This window comes from Podarcis gaigeae (genome assembly GCF_964106915.1).
Source record: "Podarcis gaigeae genome assembly, chromosome: 7".
NCBI classification, from domain to species: Eukaryota; Metazoa; Chordata; class Lepidosauria; order Squamata; family Lacertidae; genus Podarcis; species Podarcis gaigeae.
The window spans coordinates 44,795,324-44,817,645 of NC_139683.1; the positions used below are offsets into that span (position 1 = coordinate 44,795,324).

At 41.5% G+C, this 22,322-nt stretch overlaps 1 protein-coding gene and 1 long non-coding RNA gene across 24 annotated transcripts in view; one reads left to right on the forward strand and one right to left on the reverse strand.

The window, feature by feature from the left end:
* ZNF521 (zinc finger protein 521) overlaps positions 1-22,322 on the forward strand; it is a 297,889-nt gene that overhangs the window by 127,184 nt on the left and 148,383 nt on the right. For all 22 annotated transcript variants that reach the window (XM_083748212.1, XM_083748213.1, XM_083748201.1 and 19 more), the window contains one exon: positions 2,393-5,748. In XM_083748212.1, coding sequence (XP_083604338.1) covers positions 2,833-5,748 — 2,916 coding nt within the window. In that variant the 5' untranslated portion in view covers positions 2,393-2,832. The remainder of the gene's footprint in view (positions 1-2,392; positions 5,749-22,322) is intronic.
* On the reverse strand, positions 14,799-22,313 carry LOC310848796. Of its 2 annotated transcripts, none has more exons than XR_014566614.1 (3): positions 20,596-22,313; positions 15,144-19,358; positions 14,799-14,902 (listed from the first exon to the last, which is right to left on the reverse strand). It is a non-coding gene; the product is annotated as an uncharacterized lncRNA (long non-coding RNA). The 2 variants fall into 2 exon arrangements; XR_014566615.1 differs by having other exon boundaries at positions 15,144-19,361.

The following is a 22,322-nucleotide window of genomic DNA, read 5'->3' on the forward strand; positions in this document are numbered from 1 at the left end:
GGGGAGGGGAGGAGAATCCTGCCCTAAGTGTGTGATCAAGCCTAAGTTTGTGTAAAGGAAGCAACTAACATTTGTCCCTTTGTATTCTGTGAAGCATCATGCACATTGATGATGCTATATGGAAATAAGGAAATAAGCATTTGACCTAAGAGAAAAAGACTGGTGAGGTTTATTTTATCACGAACCCACTAATTCCAATGGGACTTGCGCAGTGATATAGAGAAGGTATTGCCCTAATGAATGTAGCCTACTTACTATAAAATATTTTGTCTAGAAGACAGAACATGGGACAGCTGAAGTCAAATCTGACTTCTATGCTTCTTTCCATATTGGTAGGCTGCCTTATCTGCAAGATGCTTCTTGTGTGGTAGCCCATTTAATTTTTAATCTTTTTGGATCATGGAGCAGTTTGAAGATCCTGACAGGAATCGGGCATAGCCTGTGGACAGCCTCTGAGTAATAAAGAAGAGGACACAACCTGTCCACTGTTCAGCTTGCACTTAAAAGCATTGTTGCAATGGGCAAGGATCCAGGAATGGTATTGGTTGTTTTCTCAGAGTTAGATGGTTGCTGTCTGGCATTGATAGTGAGATGGTGTTGTTATCGGTTTCGAAATGCAGGAAAAGGACAAATCCTCTTCTGTTTCCTGTGGATAAGCATAAAGTTCACAATCTAGTGAAATCTTGTTACTTTAAAGAAAGCAGACTTGGAGTGTTTTTCTGTAAGCCAATTGTGGCTTTTGTGTTGTATGAGAAATAATTTGCCTTTTAGAGGCTGTAGGTATTAAGGAGTTGTGGATTTATTTATTTATCGGCACGCATTTTAATATATGATTTCTCCAAGGATTATTATTCAGGGTTTTTGTTTTTTTAAAATGTTATTATTCTAATTGACTTGGTATTGCAAGAAATATTATTACCTATAATATAAATAAATAAAGGTTTTGTTTAATACTTCAAGTGTCAGGTGTTTTGTTTGCTGGATCAGTGTTTTAAACACTAAAATGAATGGTTTCGGTAAGAATATGCAGTTTTGAGATTAATGGGTAGTTTCTTGCATAGCTCTCATTCACTTCAGTGGATGTAAGCAAGAGAACTTTGTGCTCGTTTGAGCTCTAAATAACTAGCAACAAATCATTTGTTAGAATAAACAGTTGTATATAAATGGAACTAAAATCAGCATAAAATTATGCTAATGTATAACGATACAAGTATTTTGAGTTAACTAATTTTTTATTCTAGCAGTGAAACACTTCTTCTTGGAGTATTTTCTGTCATAAGTGATTTGTAGACATTCTCCATCTAAAAAAGAAATTGACACATTGGTTTCTATAGGTTTCAGCCTAAAACCCAGAAATGAAGTCGTATAATAGCTCAGTCGTTTTGGTTACTACTTGGCATATGTTCTTGTTTGTCTTTTCATTGTTACTCATAAATCTTTCAGCTTTTACCATAATAATTTGTCATTTGTTCCTGTTTCCAGTTTTTTTGCAAGTTGCTTTGTCTATGATCACCTAAATGTTTGGGCTCTGTTTTACTAAGGAAGTTCCGCCAGTAAAGTTTTTTTGCAAAGAGGAAGAAATGGTGGGCAACCTCTTGAACTTTAGAAGAAGATAATACACGGTTCGAATCTAGCTTTTGTGAAGTTCACTCCGTTCACTTAACCCTGGCTGACTCAATACAAACCTAATACAAACTCACGTGTTATTAGCCATGTATTTAATTCGGTGCTGGTTAGTAGCTGCTAAATTATCTGAGTTCAAGTGGGAAACTACAGCAAAGTAGTAGAGAGTGTCACCAGCTCCCAACAGCGTGTTTCTGAAGATATTTTTTTCATTGTGTTTTATGCTTTCTTCTTTACCTCTGGTAGCTGAGCACCAAAATTCATAATAATCCATTGAACTATGTTCTTTTCAGGACCAAGTTTAATACAAAAGTGAGAAATTTGAATTACTCTGTTTTTATTAAATATTAGGCATGCGGGTGACTCTTAATTTTGAAATAATTTTCTAATACTTTTTCCCTGGTTGGCACTTCCAGTTGTTCCCGTAGTATACAAATCATTTTATGGTGGATACAAAAGACACATTAAGTATATTAAAATCTGCATTTTAATAAAGATGTCAATGTATAATACGCATCAAGCAACTACAAATGATAAAAGCAATAAAAGGATAATGCGGGAACAGACCTATTTCATGGCTTTTCCTTGTTTACCATCCGATTTGAATTAGTATATTATAGAAGATGTGTGCGGGTGCAGAAGGCAGCCTGCCGATGTTGTACAATTGCATGTGCATTTCAGTACATTTCTGATCAAATGTATATATTCATATATTCCGTCTGAAGAGGAAGCCCTTAACCGTTTGCTTCTCTTACCTCCCTTTTTCCAGATGGAGTAGACATTGAGGATGACCCTTCCTGCTCATGGCCAGCTTCTTCACCTTCAAGCAAAGATCAGACTTCCCCAAGCCATGGAGACGGCTGTGATTTTGGTGAAGAAGAAGGTGTCCCTGGACTGCCCTACCCCTGCCAGTTTTGCGACAAGTCATTTAGCCGCCTCAGCTATTTGAAGCACCACGAGCAAAGTCACAGCGACAAGCTCCCTTTCAAGTGCACGTATTGCAGCCGCCTTTTCAAACACAAGCGGAGCAGAGATCGCCACATCAAGCTCCACACGGGAGATAAGAAATACCACTGCAGCGAGTGCGATGCAGCGTTTTCGAGAAGCGATCACCTTAAAATCCACCTAAAGACTCATACCTCTAACAAGCCATATAAGTGTGCCATTTGCCGGCGCGGGTTCCTCTCCTCTAGTTCGCTTCACGGTCACATGCAAGTTCACGAGAGGAACAAAGATGGTTCCCAGTCTGCCTCCCGGATGGAGGACTGGAAAATGAAGGACACTCAGAAGTGCAGTCAATGTGAAGAAGGTTTTGATTTCCCCGAAGACCTTCAGAAGCACATAGCAGAATGCCACCCGGAGTGTTCCCCGAATGAAGACAGAGCTGCTCTTCAGTGCGTTTACTGCCACGAACTCTTTGTAGAGGAAAGTTCCCTTGTAAACCACATGGAGCAGGCTCACAATGGAGCGGAAAAGAAACACATGTGCAGTATTTGCTCAGAGAACTTCCATAGTGTCGAAGAGCTGTATAGCCACATGGATAGCCACCAGCAGCCCGAATCATGCAACCATAGCAACAGCCCCTCTTTAGTGACTGTTGGCTACACCTCAGTGTCTAGCACTACACCAGATTCAAACCTCTCAGTGGACAGTTCAACTATGGTTGAAACAGCTCCCCCCATAACAAAAGGCCGTGGAAGAAAACGGGCAGCCCAACAGGTGACAGATATCACGGGGCCTTCAAGCAAGCAAGCCAAGGTTACCTACAGCTGCATATACTGCAGCAAGCAATTGTTTTCGAGCCTTGCAGTGCTCCAGATACACCTGAAAACTATGCATTTAGATAAACCCGAACAGGCTCATATTTGCCAGTATTGTTTAGAAGTATTACCTTCGCTTTACAATCTGAACGAGCATCTTAAACAAATACACGAAGGCCCAGATCCTGCGCTGATTGTTTCGACCATGCCTGCTATGATCTACCAGTGCAACTTCTGCTCGGAAGTTTTCAATGACCTCAACACTCTTCAGGAACACATTAGATGTAATCACGGATTTGCAAATCCAGCTGCTAAGGACAGTAATGCGTTCTTTTGTCCCCATTGTTACATGGGATTTCTTACTGATTCTTCTTTGGAAGAGCATATTAGACAAGTCCATTGTGATCTCAGTAGTTCCCGTTTTGGTTCCCCTGTGCTGGGAACCCCCAAGGACCCAGTTGTGGAAGTGTATTCTTGTTCTTATTGTACAAATTCCCCAATATTTAATAGTGTTCTTAAACTGAATAAACATATAAAGGAAAATCACAAGAACATTCCGTTAGCGCTAAACTACATTCATAATGGAAAGAAATCTAGAGCCATGAGCCCTTTATCTCCAGTGACTATAGAGCAGGCTTCTTTAAAGATGATGCAAGCAGTTGGTGGTGCCCCTCCACGCCCTACTGGAGAATACATTTGCAATCAGTGTGGTGCTAAGTACACTTCCTTGGATGGTTTCCAGACTCACTTAAAAACACACCTTGACACTGTCCTACCCAAACTGACTTGTCCTCAGTGCAACAAGGAGTTTCCAAACCAAGAGTCCCTGCTGAAGCACGTGACCATCCACTTCATGATAACCTCCACTTACTACATCTGTGAAAGTTGTGACAAACAGTTTACTTCGGTGGATGACTTGCAGAAGCACTTGCTTGACATGCATACCTTCGTGTTTTTCCGCTGCACTTTGTGCCAAGAGGTGTTTGATTCAAAGGTCTCCATTCAGCTTCACCTGGCCGTGAAGCACAGCAACGAAAAGAAGGTGTACAGGTGCACCTCCTGCAACTGGGATTTTCGCAACGAGACAGACTTGCAGCTCCATGTCAAACACAACCATCTCGAGAACCAAGGGAAAGTGCACAAGTGTATCTTTTGTGGCGAGTCCTTTGGTACCGAGGTGGAGCTGCAGTGCCACATCACAACGCACAGCAAAAAGTACAACTGCAAGTTTTGCAGCAAAGCATTTCATGCCATCATACTGCTGGAGAAACACTTGAGGGAAAAGCACTGCGTCTTTGAAACAAAAACCCCTAACTGTGGAACCAATGGAGCATCTGAGCCAGTTCAGAAAGAAGAAGTAGAGCTACAGACCTTGCTGACAAATAGCCAGGAGTCACACAATAGCCATGATGGCAGTGAAGAAGACGTCGATACATCTGAGCCAATGTACGGATGTGATATTTGCGGGGCGGCCTATACAATGGAGTCTCTCCTGCAAAATCACCAGCTGCGAGATCACAACATCCGACCCGGGGAAAGTGCCATAATTAAGAAAAAGGCAGAACTGATTAAAGGGAACTACAAGTGCAATGTGTGCTCTCGGACGTTCTTTTCAGAAAACGGACTCCGTGAACACATGCAGACACATTTGGGTCCAGTGAAACACTATATGTGCCCAATATGCGGCGAGCGATTTCCGTCTCTTCTGACTCTTACAGAACATAAAGTCACACATAGTAAGAGCCTAGATACAGGGAATTGCAGAATTTGCAAAATGCCTCTTCAGAGCGAGGAAGAATTTTTGGAGCATTGTCAGATGCACCCTGATTTGCGAAACTCCTTGACGGGATTCCGTTGTGTGGTATGTATGCAAACAGTGACTTCCACTTTGGAGCTGAAGATCCATGGGACATTTCACATGCAGAAGACGAGCAGCACTTCAGCAGTGCAGGCCACAGGGCGAGTGCAGCATCTCCAGAAACTGTACAAATGTGCTTCTTGCCTGAAGGAATTCCGTTCAAAACAGGACTTGGTGAAACTTGACATCAATGGCCTGCCATATGGTCTGTGTGCCGCCTGCGTTAATCTCAGCAAAAGTGGCAGTCCAAGTGTCAACATCCCTTCCAGCAGTAATAGGCAAGGCATGGGCCAGAATGAGAACTTGAGTTCCGCAGAGAACAAAAGCAAAGCAGGAGGGTTGAAGACTCGCTGTTCAAGTTGCAATGTTAAATTTGAATCAGAAAGTGAACTTCAAAACCACATCCAGTCAGTCCATAGAGAGCTCATTCCGGACAGCAATAGTACACATCTGAAAACACCACAGGTATCACCAATGCCCAGAATCAGTCCATCTCAATCTGAAGAGGTAATTCTCTCTCTCTTTGCTTAAAAACAGACCTTTGATTTTTTTAAAAAAATGCATAGTATCATTTTTTTATTTTTTATTTTGCTAGTTATTTGCCAGGATATGCTTAGCTGGAATGTGTGGTGTCTCTCCCATAGCCATTAGCTAGCTAGCAATTACTTGCTTCTTGATAAGCCTTGTGTTTTGGCTTGAATGATGCAGAGTAGGACTAATTCCAGTCTCCCTAGGATATTGTCTTCTTTATCACTGAAGAGAATAATCTTCATGCCAGCACAACTGAGAGCTGGAATCTTAGCTGAGGTTCATTTCGAGTTGGAATCCCTAGTTCTGAGTTATGCTTACGGCACAGAGTGTTAATGACACAAAAGTAAACTACATCAAGCCAAAGCGTTGGCATGCAGAGCGCTGTTTTTGAAAATATTTGTGAGCAACAGAGCAGGAGGGCTATTTTTGTAAATTATGTTGTTGACATTAATTTTCCCCTGTCTTGCTCTACTTTGATTAAAAAGAAACGCCACAGTGTAACACCTACATTTGCTAAAGGGCAAATTAGTCTTTTCATTGCAATTTAATTTTTATTTCTGTGTGTGCATGTTTGACAGAATATCAAGCCAGGCATCAGATGATTAACATTTCTTGCAGAATAATCTGTAACATAAAATTGTACAAATGTGAGTGTCCCATGGGGCATTAACAAGATCACACTCTTATTCCAGATTAATTAATTTGCAGTAAATGCTATGGCCTTGTTCTATTATCATAATCACTAACACGAATTAGAATTGCCAAAGGGAGCATTCCCAAGCACACTTAAATGTACATTATTTATCCCTTGACTTGCTTTAGTTTCCATTTTGTTTACACAAGGGGAAGGAAAAATATTGCCCATGGCCTACATCCAGGCACTTTTAAGTCTTGTTCCCCTATCCTCCTACCGCACCCATGCATACCTATTCATCTGAGAGCCTGATAGATAGAGAAGAAACTAAGCATAGCCAGGAGGGGAAGTTGTGGTAGTCCAAATGTGTCGCAGCCACCCAGTGTCTATGCTTAGTCTATGTCATTTGATTTTCATTAAGGAAAAGGGTAGCTTTATTTCTGCTCGTCCAAACCTTATTTCCAGAGCCCCTTATAATCTGTTGATCCTTGATACAGATTAATTAGGTGTTCTCAAAGACCTGAGCATGAATTGAGCCTGAGTCTCTGAATTACTAGGAGAATGGGACTGTGCTTGTGTCATGCTTGGGAGCATCTCATATGTAAGGTAAGGTAAGGTAAAGGTAAAGGGACCATTCAACGGCTTACCTTTACCTGCATCTCATATGTATCTGACTGGCCACTGGATTAGGTATTACACTGGATTACATTCTTTTAATTTTTCTACTGCAAATCTGCATAGATGCTCATTAGAAAAGTGGGGAAACTATTCCCTTTTATACTCTCCGTCCTCCTTGATTGCCAAAGAGAAAGGGACCTATGTTCGGCAGCATTGTGAACAGCCCATGCCATAGCACTTGCAGGATGCCAACGGATCAGAAAAAAGAGCTATCCTGCTCTTGTACACTTCACAGCACCCTGATCTTTAGAAAACAGCATAAGTTTATGAGATAAGTGTATGATTTGGCAGGGCATAAAAGCTCTGAAATACATAAATAAAATTATTTACCTTCTACTGCCTGAACATCAAGTTGTTGTTAAAGGCACAGCAATACAGCCAGTAAAATATTGGCAACCATCACAGGAACAAATAAAAAGCATTATCTTTCCTCTATGGCCTTAGGCGTGGGCATTAGATTTGCAGCATTTCAAAGGAACCTGCAAATTAAACATGAAATGGATTGCTTTTGAATGGTTGTTGGATTGGAAGTGGCTAAATGTGTGAAACATGTAACCTCTTTCTTCATATCGCTGATAAGTTGGGTATGGGGATATGCCCATATACTTGATATTTCTGCCGCTGCCACTCATCCATATTTGCGTTAACACCTGCTGGGATAAGCAAATACTGTAGCAAGACCCATAACAAGTTTATTGAATATCAGTAGTCTCTCTCTCCAAATGAAGGCAATAGAAAACTCCCTCTGTCTCCCTCTGGTTCCATCACAAAAATTGATAAGCATAGAAACAATAATATATGATATGCTGATTTGTGCTGTGTTAGCTTTAATATCCTTTCTCCAATTGGCCTCCAATAGACAATATATTCTAAGGTTTAGAAAAGTCTTTGCTTTCCCCAGACCCACTAAAAACACAACAAAGTGTATAAAGAATTAGTGAATTTTGAGAACCTTGAAGTTGCCAGAAGCTGACTAGAAATGGCAGTTGGCAGTTTTAAGAGCCTATAGATTACAGGGAAGAGGGAAGATACTTAGTGATGATGATTTCACATTTTCTTCTTGGAGAATGGAAGGATATTTTCAGTTTGTTCCAGCTTTTACTTAGCTAATCTTTTGCATGTGTAAGTGTTAGGCAAAGGGCCTAATAATCACACTTGGGACTGCATGAACAGAAACACTTTATTCAGATCATGGGATTTCATGGTATTGCTCTACTTGGCCCTGATTAGGGCTTAGCTGGAATATTGTGTCCACCTTCGGGTCATCACAATTTGAAACACACATAAGTGGAGCAAGGTCTCAAAAAAAGTGAAGGGGGAAAATGGTGAGATTCAAAATGCAGGACTTCGAGGGACACACTGAAGTAGGCTTGTATGGATAGCCTAGAGCATTTAGGGACATGAGAGGCATCTTCCAAGGATTCTAAAGGGCCACCATAAAGGAAAACAACCAGGGAGAGAAAGGGCACAGTTGTTTCATTCGCTGCAGTGCAGATATAGGGCACAGGTGGAGGAGCAAAGATAGCTCCTAAATACTTTTGGAATAAATTAATTGAAATATTGGAATCACCACCTCCAACAGTTGGGGCATTGTTTCTAAAAGAAGACTGTCAAGGTATCTGTTGAGGGCAACTTGGGACTCAGCTACATTGTTCAAGAAAAAGTGCTTTATATGCGTTGTTTATGAATTCTAACACTGTGACACCAGATGGTGCCGTGGAGTTCCATTTTTGTCAACCCGGTTTCTCATGCAACGTTTAACTGAAACGCTTTGTTGGTGTGTCTAGATCCAGCCTCGGTAATTGGATAACCCTTACTGCGGGACTGTTAACAAAGTCTTATAAAAACAGACATAATAAAAAGCACCTCTGTCTTCACTTTGCTCATCATGCATGAAAGGGGCCTGCCTGAGAAACTGAGGACCAGTGATGATTGCTAGCTGAAACCAAAGTGATACAGTTCTAAAAAGGGACAGCATGGGATTCAATTAACACATACCGTATTTTTCGCTCTATAACACGCACCTGACCATAACACGCACATCGTTTTTAGAGGAGGAAAACAAGGGAAAAAACATTCTGAATGAAACAGTGGATGTATCATTTTTGTGCTTCATGCTGTGGCCACAGACATGTGATCTGATGGTGAATTTGGGGTGACCCAATGCAAAAATCCTGAGAATCCCTCTGGATCCATGCTTTGTAACCACGTTTTTGCACCATTGCAGCCCCAGGCAACAGTGGGTGTGTGATTTTGGGGGGGCAGGCTGTAGCCATGGACATGCTATGTGCTCTAATGGTGAATTTGGGCTGACCCAATGCAAAGATCCTGAGGATCCATGTAGATCCATGCTTTGTAACCACGTTTTTGCACCATTGCAGCCCCAGGCAACAGTGGGTGCGTGATTTTGGGGGGCAGGCTGTAGCCATGGACATGCTATGTGATCTGATGGTGAATTTGGGGTGACCCAATGCAAAGATCCTGAGGATCCATGTAGATCCATGCTTTGTAACCACATTTTTGCACCATTGCAGCCCCAGGCAACAGTGGGTGCGTGATTTTGGGGGGGCAGGCTGTAGCCATGTACATGCTATGTGCTCTGATGGTGAATTTGGGCTGACCCAATGCAAAGATCCTGAGGATTCATGTGGATCCATGCTTTGTAACCACGTTTTTGCACCATTGCAGCCCCAGGCAACAGTGGGTGCGTGATTTTGGGGGGGCAGGCTGTAGCCATGTACATGCTATGTGCTCTGATGGTGAATTTGGGCTGACCCAATGCAAAGATCCTGAGGATCCATGTGGATCCATGCTTTGTAACCACGTTTTTGCACCATTGCAGCCCCAGGCAACAGTGGGTACGTGATTTTTGGGGGGCAGGCTGTAGCCATGGACATGCTATGTGATCTGATGGTGAATTTGAGGTGACCCAATGCAAAGATCCTGAGGATCCATGTGGATCCATGCTTTGTAACCACGTTTTTGCACCATTGCAGCCCCAGGCAACAGTGGGTACGTGAATTTTGGGGGGCAGGCTGTAGCCATGGACATGCTATGTGATCTGATGGTGAATTTGAGGTGACCCAGTGCAAAGATCCTGAGGATCCATGTGGATCCATGCTTTGTAACCACGTTTTTGCACCATTGCAGCCCTGTTTTTGCATCAGATCATTGCTATGTGATCTGATGGTGAATTTGGGGTGACCCAATGCAAAGATCCTGAGGATCCATGTGGATCCGTGCTTTGTAACCACGTTTTAAGTGGGGAGGGAAGGAAAAATATAGAAGGGACAAGGAGCACGAGAGGGGTGTGCGGAGAAGCAGCTGGCTAAGAATGCAGGAGAGGGGTTTAAAGGGGGGGAAGGAAGGCAAAAGTCCACCCACCCACTCAAGCCAGCCCCCCCCCCTCTCTCTCTCTCATCTGCATGTTTTCCGCTGCCTGCCGAGTCCCCAGACGCAGCAGCAGCAGCACTGGAGCAGGGACGCTCCTTTCCTCTCTACTTGCCTGGAGGGGAGGGGTTGCCTGGAGGGGAGGGGATTTCACTGCTCTTTGTTATGTCTGAGCAAACAGCAACCGAAACAGAACAGGGTGGGCAGTAAGACCCTGAGGCAGAATGCAGGAAAGCAGCAGCCTCCGATTTTTGCCATGCACTTGGGACAAACGGCTCCAGGGACCACACATTCGCTCTATAACACGCACAGACATTTCCCCTTACTTTTTAGGAGAAAAAATCTGCGGGTTATAGAGGGAAAAACACGGTACTTTATACAACTTTTGAATGATTAAAAAAACCTGCTTCTAGTCTAAATATATCTTACATTTAAAACACTGAGCTGGTTTGTGTGATACATTAAGCCAAACCTTAGCTCTGCAAGATCATGCAAAGATTTGCTCTTGCAGGGGTGCCAACTTTAATAAAATAGGGGGGGGGCTGGTAAGCCACGCCCCACATAATCATATGACACAACAACACACGCACCATTTGAATGGCAATGCCCATTAACTTGGGGCGGGGCCCTCAAATATTTTATTGGGGGAGCTATGTCTCTTTTATTGGCTCCTATGGCTCTTGACTACAGCTTGCTATCAATGAGATGAGTGCTTAACCACTAGTCCTGGTTAGGATAATACACATCTCCAAACCCTGGCTTGGCTTAGCACAGCATTGGAAAGTTCTAGTGGGGAGGAAAAAGCTGCTGCAAGATCCTCTCTGGGAGCTTGGACATTTGCACAGCCTTACTAAACTAAGGTATGTCACCTGACCCCGGCCACTGTTTTTAAGCTCAGTTTGTGTGCAGTGCTACATCAAACTCTGGCATAGCACAAGTTTGTGAGCCTCTGGGCTCCTGGAGAGGAGATTAAGGCCAGTTTGCTGTTCTGGTCCTGCTGCTGTAACCTAAGTCATGGTTTGACTTAGCATGTCATCCAAACCCAGGCTCATGGTTTCTCCCCTCCAGACAAACTATGAGCTGCAAACTGAGAATAAACCTTGGTTACAACTCGTGGTTTGAAGCAAGATAACTACTAGCCTGCATGCAGACAACATACTGAGCCACAAACCATGGCTTAGCTCACAGCAGCAGGACTGGAGGAGGACCAAAATGGCCCTCATATGTTCATGCTAAAACGTGGCTTGCAAATAATTAAATTAACTTTAAAACAATTAAATCAAGAAATGCAGCCGTTTCCCCTTTAGTTCTGGTCCTGTGACCATTAGGCACCAGTGGGGATGCATTGCTTTTCCAGCTTCCCAGCGCTATATTTTGCTGCTCTTTAGCAAGAGGGGAGGGGCAAAGCAGCAGGGAGCGTCACACAGTGTGGGCCACTGCTGCCTATAACTCCGCTCTTCGTTTGAACAGCACAAAAGCCAGTTGTAATCCTATGGGGGCCAAAGTTCTTACCTACCTTCCTTGTTGCCCTTCTTATTTAAAGAATGATATTTATCACTTCTTCCAGAGCTAAGTGTTTCGTTTTTCCATTCAGATGCTGAGAGTGAACTAGAGGGGGATCCTTAAAGGTGGCAGTGGGGACAAAAGCCAGGCTTATTTATCAAAATAAATCACATTGTTTTCAGAGGTGAAATGGAGACACTTGATGTCAGTAGGGTTTTTTGAGGTGATGCAGATTTATAAAATTTTAAAGAGCCCTACATGTTGCCTCAGAATCCTGAGAGCGTTTACAAAATTTGCGATAGGCATAAGTGTTGAAGGAGTATTCTCCAGTGAGCACTTGCAAACTGTTACTTTTATTGGACACAGCTGTTGCTGATTGTGGGTAGAAAAAGTGGTTGGTCGCTTGAATGCTATCTCATTGTCTTATAGCATTGCTTGTTGGACTTTTTTATTATTAGCATAACAGCTGTTGGGGGGATAGTGAATGAATATCACAGGTACAAAATATCACAGTGAACATCAGCATTCTACCTTTGTTATAGCCAGGAGTGCCCAAAAAATTATTTTTTTTGGCAAAACTTAGGAGCCAGACAGAGTTGTCTAGAAGTCAGTTTTGAGGGCTCAAGACATGAATGCATTGTTGAAAGAAAGTACCCCGTCCTCCCTTGTGTATTCTGCTCTTGTGTCCCATCACTCAGGAATTATATCAAGAGGTATGAGCACACCTAGGACGCATTGGCTGTTGAGATGTGGGCATGTTTAGGCAGTAGAAAGGGTCTTTTCGCTTTTCCTTTTTATGTGTTGTGCCCTTTTTGCTTTGTATCTCTCTCTTTCTGTGTGTCAGGCAGCAAGCCAGCAAAAAATCAGATAGAGTATGTGAAGTTAACTCTTTGTTAGGAGAAACATAGCCTGCTCAGGGGAGCCATGCCTAATGAGCACAGCAAGTCTTCTCACTAGATCTTGCCCCTACAAGGCAGTTGTGGATGCTGAAGACACCCACTTTCCCACAGCTGCCCAGGCAATCTGAGACTATGCCAACATGCCTGTCTATGCTACTGCTTCTTCATACCACTTCTGGTCCTGGGAGACATGGAGGGAGGGAAGCTTGTTATACTGATGGACCCATCTAGCTCAGTGTTGTGTACACTGACTGATAACGGGAGTCCTGATAACTGGGATACATTCCTAGCCCTAAAGGTAAAGGACCCCGCGAACGACTCTGGGGTTGCAGTGCTCATCTCACTTTACTGGCCGAGAGAGCCGGCGTTTGTCTGCAGACAATTTTCTGGGTCATGACTAAGCCACTTCTGCTGAACCAGAGCAGCGCACGGAAACTCCATTTACCTTCCCACTGGAGCAGTACCTATTTATCTACTTGCACTTTGATGTGCTTTTGAACTGCTAGGTTGGCAGGAGCTGGGACTGAGCAACGGGAGCTCATCCCGTTGCGGGGATTCGAACTACCAACCTTCCGATTGGCAAGCCCTAGGCTCAGTGGTTTAGACCACAGCGCCACCCGTGTCCCTAGCTGGCACTAAATCTGGGATCTTTTGCATACAAAACAGATGCTCTGCCACTGAGCAATGGAGGCTGCAAAAGGGCACTTACTTGTATTTAGCTGAGCACACATAGGTGCAGCACAAGATTGGGGCATCAAGGGAGTGAGGCCAGTGGCGCAAACTATGCTGGGGCATGGCCAATTCTCCCTTACTCATGCATATATTGTATGCATGAATAATGTGTGCCTAGTGCCTCTGATTTCACCATAAAAGCCTTGTAAAGAAATGCAGAGTAGGAAAGAGGGCTTCATAGTTGTGGAGAGTGTTTTATCTCACTCAAAATCAAATTAAAATTTTGTTCCCAAGTGGACAATTTATTTTACCAGAGATATAAGACATTTTTGAGAACTGGAAATAAGGGAGAAGAGCTTAATGAAGAAGGCATACCAGGGAATTTCCTGAAAGAAAGTTTGCACTCAGCAGTTGCAGTAGAAATTTGGGACAAAGTTTCTTAAAACAATAGACCCATGTTTTTAAAGAAGCATTTCCATTACAAAGTGGAACCCATGCAAAGTTGTATTGCGTGAAAACCATAATAACGCTAAGTAAAGTATCCCCCCCCCCAACTTGCTGCTTGATCTTTGGGCCTTATGCCAGAAAAGTAGTGCTAAGGAGGGAACATGCCTTAATGCAGAGCTTCTCAGTCTTTCTGTTCCCATGCAGCCACTTGGGATGACTGAAAACTACTGATACCCACCAGTCACAAAATGGTGGCCGATGGAGGTGAAGTTTGATAGAATTGATTGGCAGTAACAGTTACCCTTGTGCCCAGTCCCAATCCCTTTCTCTATTCATGCCTCTGGACAGCTCTCTCTTCTAGCCTTGGACCCTGAAAAATAGCTTCTTCTTGCGATCCAGACAGCAAGATAGTTCTTCTTACTAATACAGGGATAGCCAGGACAGTTCTTTCTAAATCAGAAGTAGCCAATGTAGAGCTTTCCAGATCTTTTTGGACTCAAAGCAGCAGCAGCAGGAGCAGCAGCTGGTAGGGCCTAGACCTGGTGAGGGCGGCCTGTGACCAAGGAGATCCTGTAGGTTAGGCGAAGCTGTTCTCATTTTCTTCCCATCCTCCTCCCTTGCAAAGATGTGGACACAAAAGCATTGCAGTTGTGTAAGTGCTTAGTGCCTAACTCAACTGAAAAGTGTCTAACTTTGGTTTAGGAGGGTTCCCTGCTGTCTCGATTTCTAGTTTGGGTCTATGTCACAATAACTATGTCAGAAATAATCCCCACCAAATTTCATGAGGAAGTCCCCTAGATAAGATTGGAGTTTGAATTGGTTGGTGGAAGGTGCCACACAGAACTATTAACAAGGTCCCACCACTAAACTTTCAGCCCAATGGAAAATGCTTACAGCCCATCACCACCTTACACCACCTTATGTAACCTCAGGTTACATACGCCCCAGGTTACAGATGCTTCAGGTTACAGACTCCGCTACCCTGAAATAGTACCTCGGGTTAAGAACTTTGCTTCAGGATGAGAACAGAAATTGTGCTCCAGTGGCGCGGCAGCAGTAGGAGGCCCCATTAGCTAAAGTGGTGCTTTAGGTTAAGAACAGTTTCAAGTTAAGAACGGACCTCCGGAACGAATCAAGTACTTAACCACTGTATTTACTTCTATGGCTTTTTGCCAGAATGTGGAGGGATATCACATAGACCAGATTGTAGGAGACCAGGGTTAAAATCACGACTCATCTATGAAGCTCCCTAGACCACCTTGGGCTATTCACTGTCAGTCTATGTCTCAGGGTTGTGAGGATAAAATGTGGAAGAGGAGAGCCATAAATTCCATGAAAAGAAACCAGTCTCATTTGTTTTAATTGGTTAAAAAAAAAATAGCTCGTCAAGGGAAGGTAGCAACATGAACAAGCCAGTTTTCTTGGGTTTGGTGTCTACTCTGCTCTGAAAGAAGCCTTTTTGAATTCAATGGTGCTTGCTCTCATGTAAGTGGGGTTAATTTATTAACTGCATTTATGTGACCTCTCATAACAGTTCTCTGGGCTTCTCCCAAAGCAAAGCAAAACAGTTAAAGCTGGATGCACTATCACTATGCATATCTAGGATTAATATATTAGACAAAAGGAAGCTCTTAAATAGGTATGTTTGTTGCTTTGGAAACCGAAGAGTTATTGTCAGGTTAAGGGATAGCTAATGTTAAGGTAGGCATTTAGGTGAGCATGAGGATTAGCCAGAAAATTACATGTTTTAAAAGCTTGGTTTAAACAGTAGGAGAAGCTCCTAGAGATGGTAATCAGGATTTAATAGAGGAACACCTAGAAAGTTAAGATCTAATGAAAGATAAAGGGCACAGTTCCTCTAAAGTGAGATCATGCCTAGAAATGTTGATTGAATATTTTTACAAAGTTTATTTGAAAGCATTGAAAGAGGGTGCAACACACACAGTTTCCCTGGATTTGAAAAAGCTGTGGAGACAATACAAAAGAAAAGATTAATATGCAATATAAGTACTTAACAGCATTAAACTCCTTATAAAAACATCTATTTTGAAGACACACAAGATTTGCAGAATTTAACCGGAAAGGATTAATATTTTCTCTCCAAAGACCACACTCGGAGGGAAGAAAAAAGGAAAGAATTAAGAATGAGTAGAAGAATCAACGGGTGATAAAGAAATATAGATAAAACTAGTTTTGAACAAAAGCGATAGATGTTCAGGCATCCATTTTGATTCTCTCTTTTGAACATTCATGTGGAATGTTGGAGGGTATGTTTCTATATTCTCGACTATTTCCTTTATTTCAGTATGATTTGAACTTTTAGTGCCATATCAGTACTGTCAAACCTAAGCGTGGACCTGGACAGATTTTAAATGCAGAGGGCACAATTCGGCATAAAGTTAAGTACTTTAAATACTTCCTAATTAAATGAGAGGGTTTAGCATGTTCTTAGCTCTCTAACGTTGAAATTGATGAAATTCAAAAGTACCTAACTTTAGCTCAATTGTGCACACATGATTTTACTGAAGTTTTCAAAAAGACTGTTTAATTCCTAATAAGGGTAGCTTCCACATGACCTGATTATTGAAGGTTCATCCTGATTTCTTTGCACAAGGTTTCATTGTGCAATCTGAATTTGCCGCTATGCAATTGAATCCCTATTGCAAAATTGCAACAGTCTGGAGGAACACTTTCCAAAAATTTTATCAGGAGGTCAGGCCCAAGGATGGGCATGTTCTAACTGGAGAGTGGTGGCAGTGCTCTGGTGAAGAACGGGCAAACAAGCTGTATGCTGGTGGTCTGGTGGCACAGAGGAAGGAACTGGTTTCCTCTTTCAGTGGCAAGTTCACCAAACCTGAGGAAAAGCTGCAGAACTGGGAGTTCTTATATTAGACCACAGCACTGAATTGGCCTTCTAACATCACCTAACTTTTCTGGTCAGGAATATTATGAGCTGTTTTATGAACTGCTATAATTCAGCATTGGCTACCATCCCCAGTGGTACAAGGAGTTAGCATCACAGTTGTATTTAAGGGGGAGAAAACCTTTATGCAGTTTTCTATATGAATTTTTAGGCTTGAGCCACATACCGCCGTATTCAGTGAGGAAATCCCATGGGCTGTTGCGGATCTATGCCAATCTCTTACTCGAGCTCCATAATAGTTTATAAGTCTACAATTAATTTTGTTAGGAGAGTTGTAGTCACAGTGTTTGAATTGGGTTTTTTTATCTCCAACATACAGAGTAAAGGCAAACTGCATACTTCTTTGGCAAATTTTGAATGAAGGATTGAGATGTGCATCATTAATTAGTAATACTTGTTTATAAGCCTAAACAAAGATATCACACTGTTACACACTTCACACTTCCTCAAATAGTGAGAATTTCCAGGGGCAGTGCTACAGGGTTTAATTTCGTTTGAATGAGAGCACCGGAGACTTACGATGTCTTTGCAATATCTGTTCATTTACAAATATACAAGCAGAGCATATTAGAAGCAAACTGACACTCCCTCACCAGGCAAGAATTCCACTAACCCCACATCTGATTCTCAGAAAGAGTGCATGCAACCCAGGGGCGATTCACTTTCAGCCAACTCACTGCTCTCTGTTTGATTCTCTCTCAGTTCACTCTGCACACACCTTTCCTTCCCCCTCACACAAATGTCCCTACAGAGACCTGCTGTCAAGCCCCATCTCCTACAGATAAATTGCTCATTCAGGGAAAAAAAATATCTCATGACCACTAGCTTCTGCTGATGAAACGCCAGCTTAACAGCCCCTAACTATTGGCAGGCAAGCAGCTTTGCAGAGTGGTCTTCTGGCTTCCACACCAAAGCTAACTTTATTGCTTTTGAAAGATACTGCCTGGGATCTTGATGGCATTGCTCCACCCTATATTGTAGTTTTCATTCTAGCTATATAGTATTCCTGATCAGGGCCTCTGTCCATGTGACAGCACAGATTCAGGTTGCTGAAGAGCTTCCTGGTTTTTCCTCTACCCATATTTTTCCATGTTGCCCTTTAAACCAACACATTTTTCTTAATGTACCTGCCTGATTTCTTTCATCCATGAGATACCTGCCAACCTACACACCCCAAATAATACACATTTTCCAAAGCCGTCACTAAGCCAGAACACTCCCCGTATGCTGCTTTGTGATCGTGTTTGGTGAAAAGTGGTCTACAAATCTTGGAAGTAAATTTACACTTAATAAAAATATTAATATATATTGCCATTATATTTGACCTTTTTCCTTTCTTCAGCATGAGTTAGATAGCACCACTGCATGGAGAAACTAGCAACAAAATGAAAAGAAAACTACCATAGCAGTAGCCAGCACCCACTTCTTTTAGAGACTGATCCAACAGGCATTCAAATGAGAAGTGTACTGCTGATTTCAGAAGAAGTCAATCCTTTGCTGCTTTGTTAAAAGAAACAAAATGATGGAAATAAGAATGCTGTGTTTGCTTCTGCAAGGTTTGAATATGACAGCATTTTTGATCATTTAAAAATCTTAAGTTCGTTGACACAAGTCTAGTTAAGTATATTGCTGACTTAATAAAAGTTGATAGTAACATTTTAGCAGCTCTTTGGAATCTAAAAAGAACTAGTGTTTGATCTAGCAGCAGAGACAAAAACAGTCTCTTGTTTTATGATAAAAGAAGATGTCTGTGTTGATATTCAAGTATGTCAGATCATTCTGAAGAGGCTAGTAAGAGCTGTGTTGTTGTTGTTTTAGTCAAGTGATTTTCCTTGCTATCATTAAGCTTCAAATAAAGTTGGGGGGGGGAGAGAGCTTTGTACGTTGTGTCATTGTATTCATCCGTCATAATTTCTGTTGACAATTCTCGACATGCACTATGTTTTACTGTTCTAACGAGAGAAAAGACCAGCCATTAAGTTTACGTTTCTTTGTTTTTCAATAAAGTCACATATCAGAAGTAATGCTGGGGTATGCTAATAAGCCATATATAATGTTAGGCACCTGGGAGCAAGAAATATTTTCTAACTAGTTCTAAAGGGAAATAATGTTAAAAAAGGAAGAGTGATTGTTATATACGCAATGTGTGCTGGCCTACGTGTCAGTATCAAAAACATCTTTTAAGGAACTTGGCACATTAAATCTCTCAACCTTGATGGTTGTTATTTAAAAGTCTATTGTAGATGCAATTTTCCTACCTGGCATGTTCTGTTTTGGAGTCCCAGGTACCTGAAATACATTTTTCCTCATCTTGACATGTCTTATGTAGGGATGATGGTGAAATTTGCTACAAGCAGACCAAGCATCAAACTGATCCATAGTCCACTTTTCCACTCTCTTTGTGAAGTAGGCTTGCTTGTAGTGACTTTCTGCTGATTTCCTGCTTACAATTAACAAAAAAATTATATGACAACATTTGTTCCGCTAAGATTCAGCTACCATCAGCGGCAACATCTGATCTTACCTGTCCTGCTAAAAGGGTGCTGCTGAAATATATATTCACATTTACTTCTGTAATTGATTCACTGTTGACTATTTTAGCCATTAACAACTATTAACATTCATTGTTTTATCGTTAACCCATTTCTCATTTTTTCGTTCCATGTGATTTTGCCAAACTCACAATGAAAGGACAGCAATTGTCTTACGTCTTAATGTGAAAATGTTATATTTATTAATGCAGCAAAAAAATGGAATTCATCTGTATTTTGTGAGTGTTGAAATGTGAGCCTGATGCATATAGTTTTGATAATAATATTACATTTTTTATTATACCACTATAATAATCTTCCTATCAGCGGTTAATACTTATTAGCTTTTGTCCATGCAAAAATAAAAACTGCATTCGCCCCACCCCTGGCCAAAGTGTGTGGTAGGTTGTGGTGAAAATCATAAGCACACCCTGCAAGCCATGCCTTGAGCGATGTGAACTGGGTTTTTTTAGGGAGCATGGGTAGGTGGATGAATCATAAGCACATGGTGCCCTAAAATCCAAATGAACAATAAATGAAATGGATTACTGATTTGCTTGACAATTTAAGTTGTTAATGTGGTAGCTGGTTGACAAGGAATAACCACAAACAATAGTAAGGGGATAGGGGCATTGTCGTCTTCTCATCTTCATTTGAACAGACAGTAACCTTGAGGCAAGATGCATACTTCAGTGGGCTCACTGAGTTTTCAACCAGCCCTGAGATCGTCATAAGGAACGTAAACAATAACGCTATTTTTGAAAACCTAAGAACTGGATCAGGAATGGTTAAAAATAGCAAAGTGAGAAATGAAGCGAATTGGTACTGGTGATGAATCTCTTGAATTGTAATCTGCACCGGCATCAAGTAATGGACTACATCCCTACAAGTGCCACCTTAAAGAGTAAATAAATGGTCCCCAGCCGTCGCCAAATTAAATTAAATTAAATTAAATTAAAGCTGGGTTTATTCTAAGGCACCAGTCTAAAGATATTTCTACCTAAGTATTTGCCACTTGAAGCAAACTATTAAAATAAATTACAGTTGTTGTAAATGAGCAAGTATGCAATTGAAAGATTTAGAAATATGAAGTTAATAGGGTATATATGCTATGGCAAATGAAAGTTGGTGGATCTTGATATTTACTTGCAATTCTCAAGATTTTAGGAGGCCCAGCCGGAAATGTCAGATGTTTGTGTCCCAGGGCTTATAAATGTCCTTCACTGGCAAATGATAGAAATGAGGATGAGATTTAGACATTTACGATGGAAATGAAGATGACATTTAGACATTTATTGAAGGCACTGAGTTAGCTTTGAGATTTACTGGTAAATGTAATTTTCTGAGATTTCCCTTTGGGATTTTTATGGGAATACTATAAATTACTCAGATATTGCACATTTCAGGTATTAAGATTCTAGTTTTATAATCTTTGACTTGAACAGGAATGTGTTGCAGTAACTGTCATAAGCTCTGTGGTTGTTGACATTTACCAGTAATTCTTAAAACTGGACACAAGGTCAGAAGCAATACCAGATCATGGTTTGGCGCTATGTGAAGGAAAGTGGCAGGACTGTACTGATTTAAGATCAACAAGCTATGTCTCTTCAGTTTTAGCTAAACAGGGTAGTTTCAGAATACAGGAATTTTGCTGTCAGGTACATAGCTTAAACCAGTGTGGCATAGTGATTTGAGTGTTAGTCTGGGACTTAGGAGACCAGAATCCCAGTCCCCACTCAGCCATGGAGCTCACTTTCTATGAAGAATATGCCATTGAATTGCACACATTTATAAAGGTTTCAGCATTTACAGATTACAAAGATGGTTTCTTCCACTCCACCTGTGCCCCAAACAAGCATACGCCATCTTTGGGAAAGATGATGAACTAATATTCAAATGAAACGCGCTACAGTAAGAACGCATACATAAAAAGAAGTTACATGTCCCCTGTTAGCTGTTTGACTAGCAGCCATGTAAGGCTGGCAACAGCCACCGGGGGTCCTGACATTTGCTGGTCGGCTGGACATGCATTGTACTAATATAATGTCCTTCAAGGCTCCATCAGTCAGAGCAATCTAAGAGCAGGGTTGTGGATATTTGACACATTTTGTGCATCTTACTGCAGCGTAGGAGCTGTGGTGTTAGAAAATGGTTTGGGGGCTTCCCAGGCGAAAAAAATTTGGCCATATTGAGATCGATCCTAATTCCCCCAGGAGGTATGGAAATCCTAGATAAGAAGCAGAACAAGATACGCATTAATTTGGGCAGTCATGTGACATTGGATGAATATAATTTACCAAACCATATCTCATAACACTGTGCAATGACCGCTTGGTAAGCTGGTCATCTGGATTCGTTCTGCAGAGTATTAAGGAGAAACTTTCTCTGTTTCTCTTGATTTATGATCAAGTGAAGAAATGTGCTATGGATTCTTTAATATGTGGGGAACCAATCCTTGTTACCAGCTGAATGTAAGAGACCACTGGCAACAGAACAACTTCTAAGCATTTAGAAATCTAGCATGTCAGCTTGACTGAATCTTCACTAGTGTGCTGGTTTTCTTTGTGCAGATACCTTTTTAGATAGAAAAGTTGGAAGTTGAAGAAAAAGGTTTGCAAAATTGTATCCCCTTCTCTCTTTTTAAATGATGTATAAGTAGACATCCAACTGCAGTGGATGTGACTTATGTCTAGTGGGTTGTAAGACTAGCAAAACAGGAGAAATGGGGGAGATATAGAAATAGTGTCTGATTCTATACTAATATTTAGTATGTCCACATTTTTAGCTTGCTGAATTTTTTTATGTAATTGTTGTGAGAATTCATTTATGTGCATTTATTGCTTAATTAATACTTTCCATTGTTGTTTCCTCTA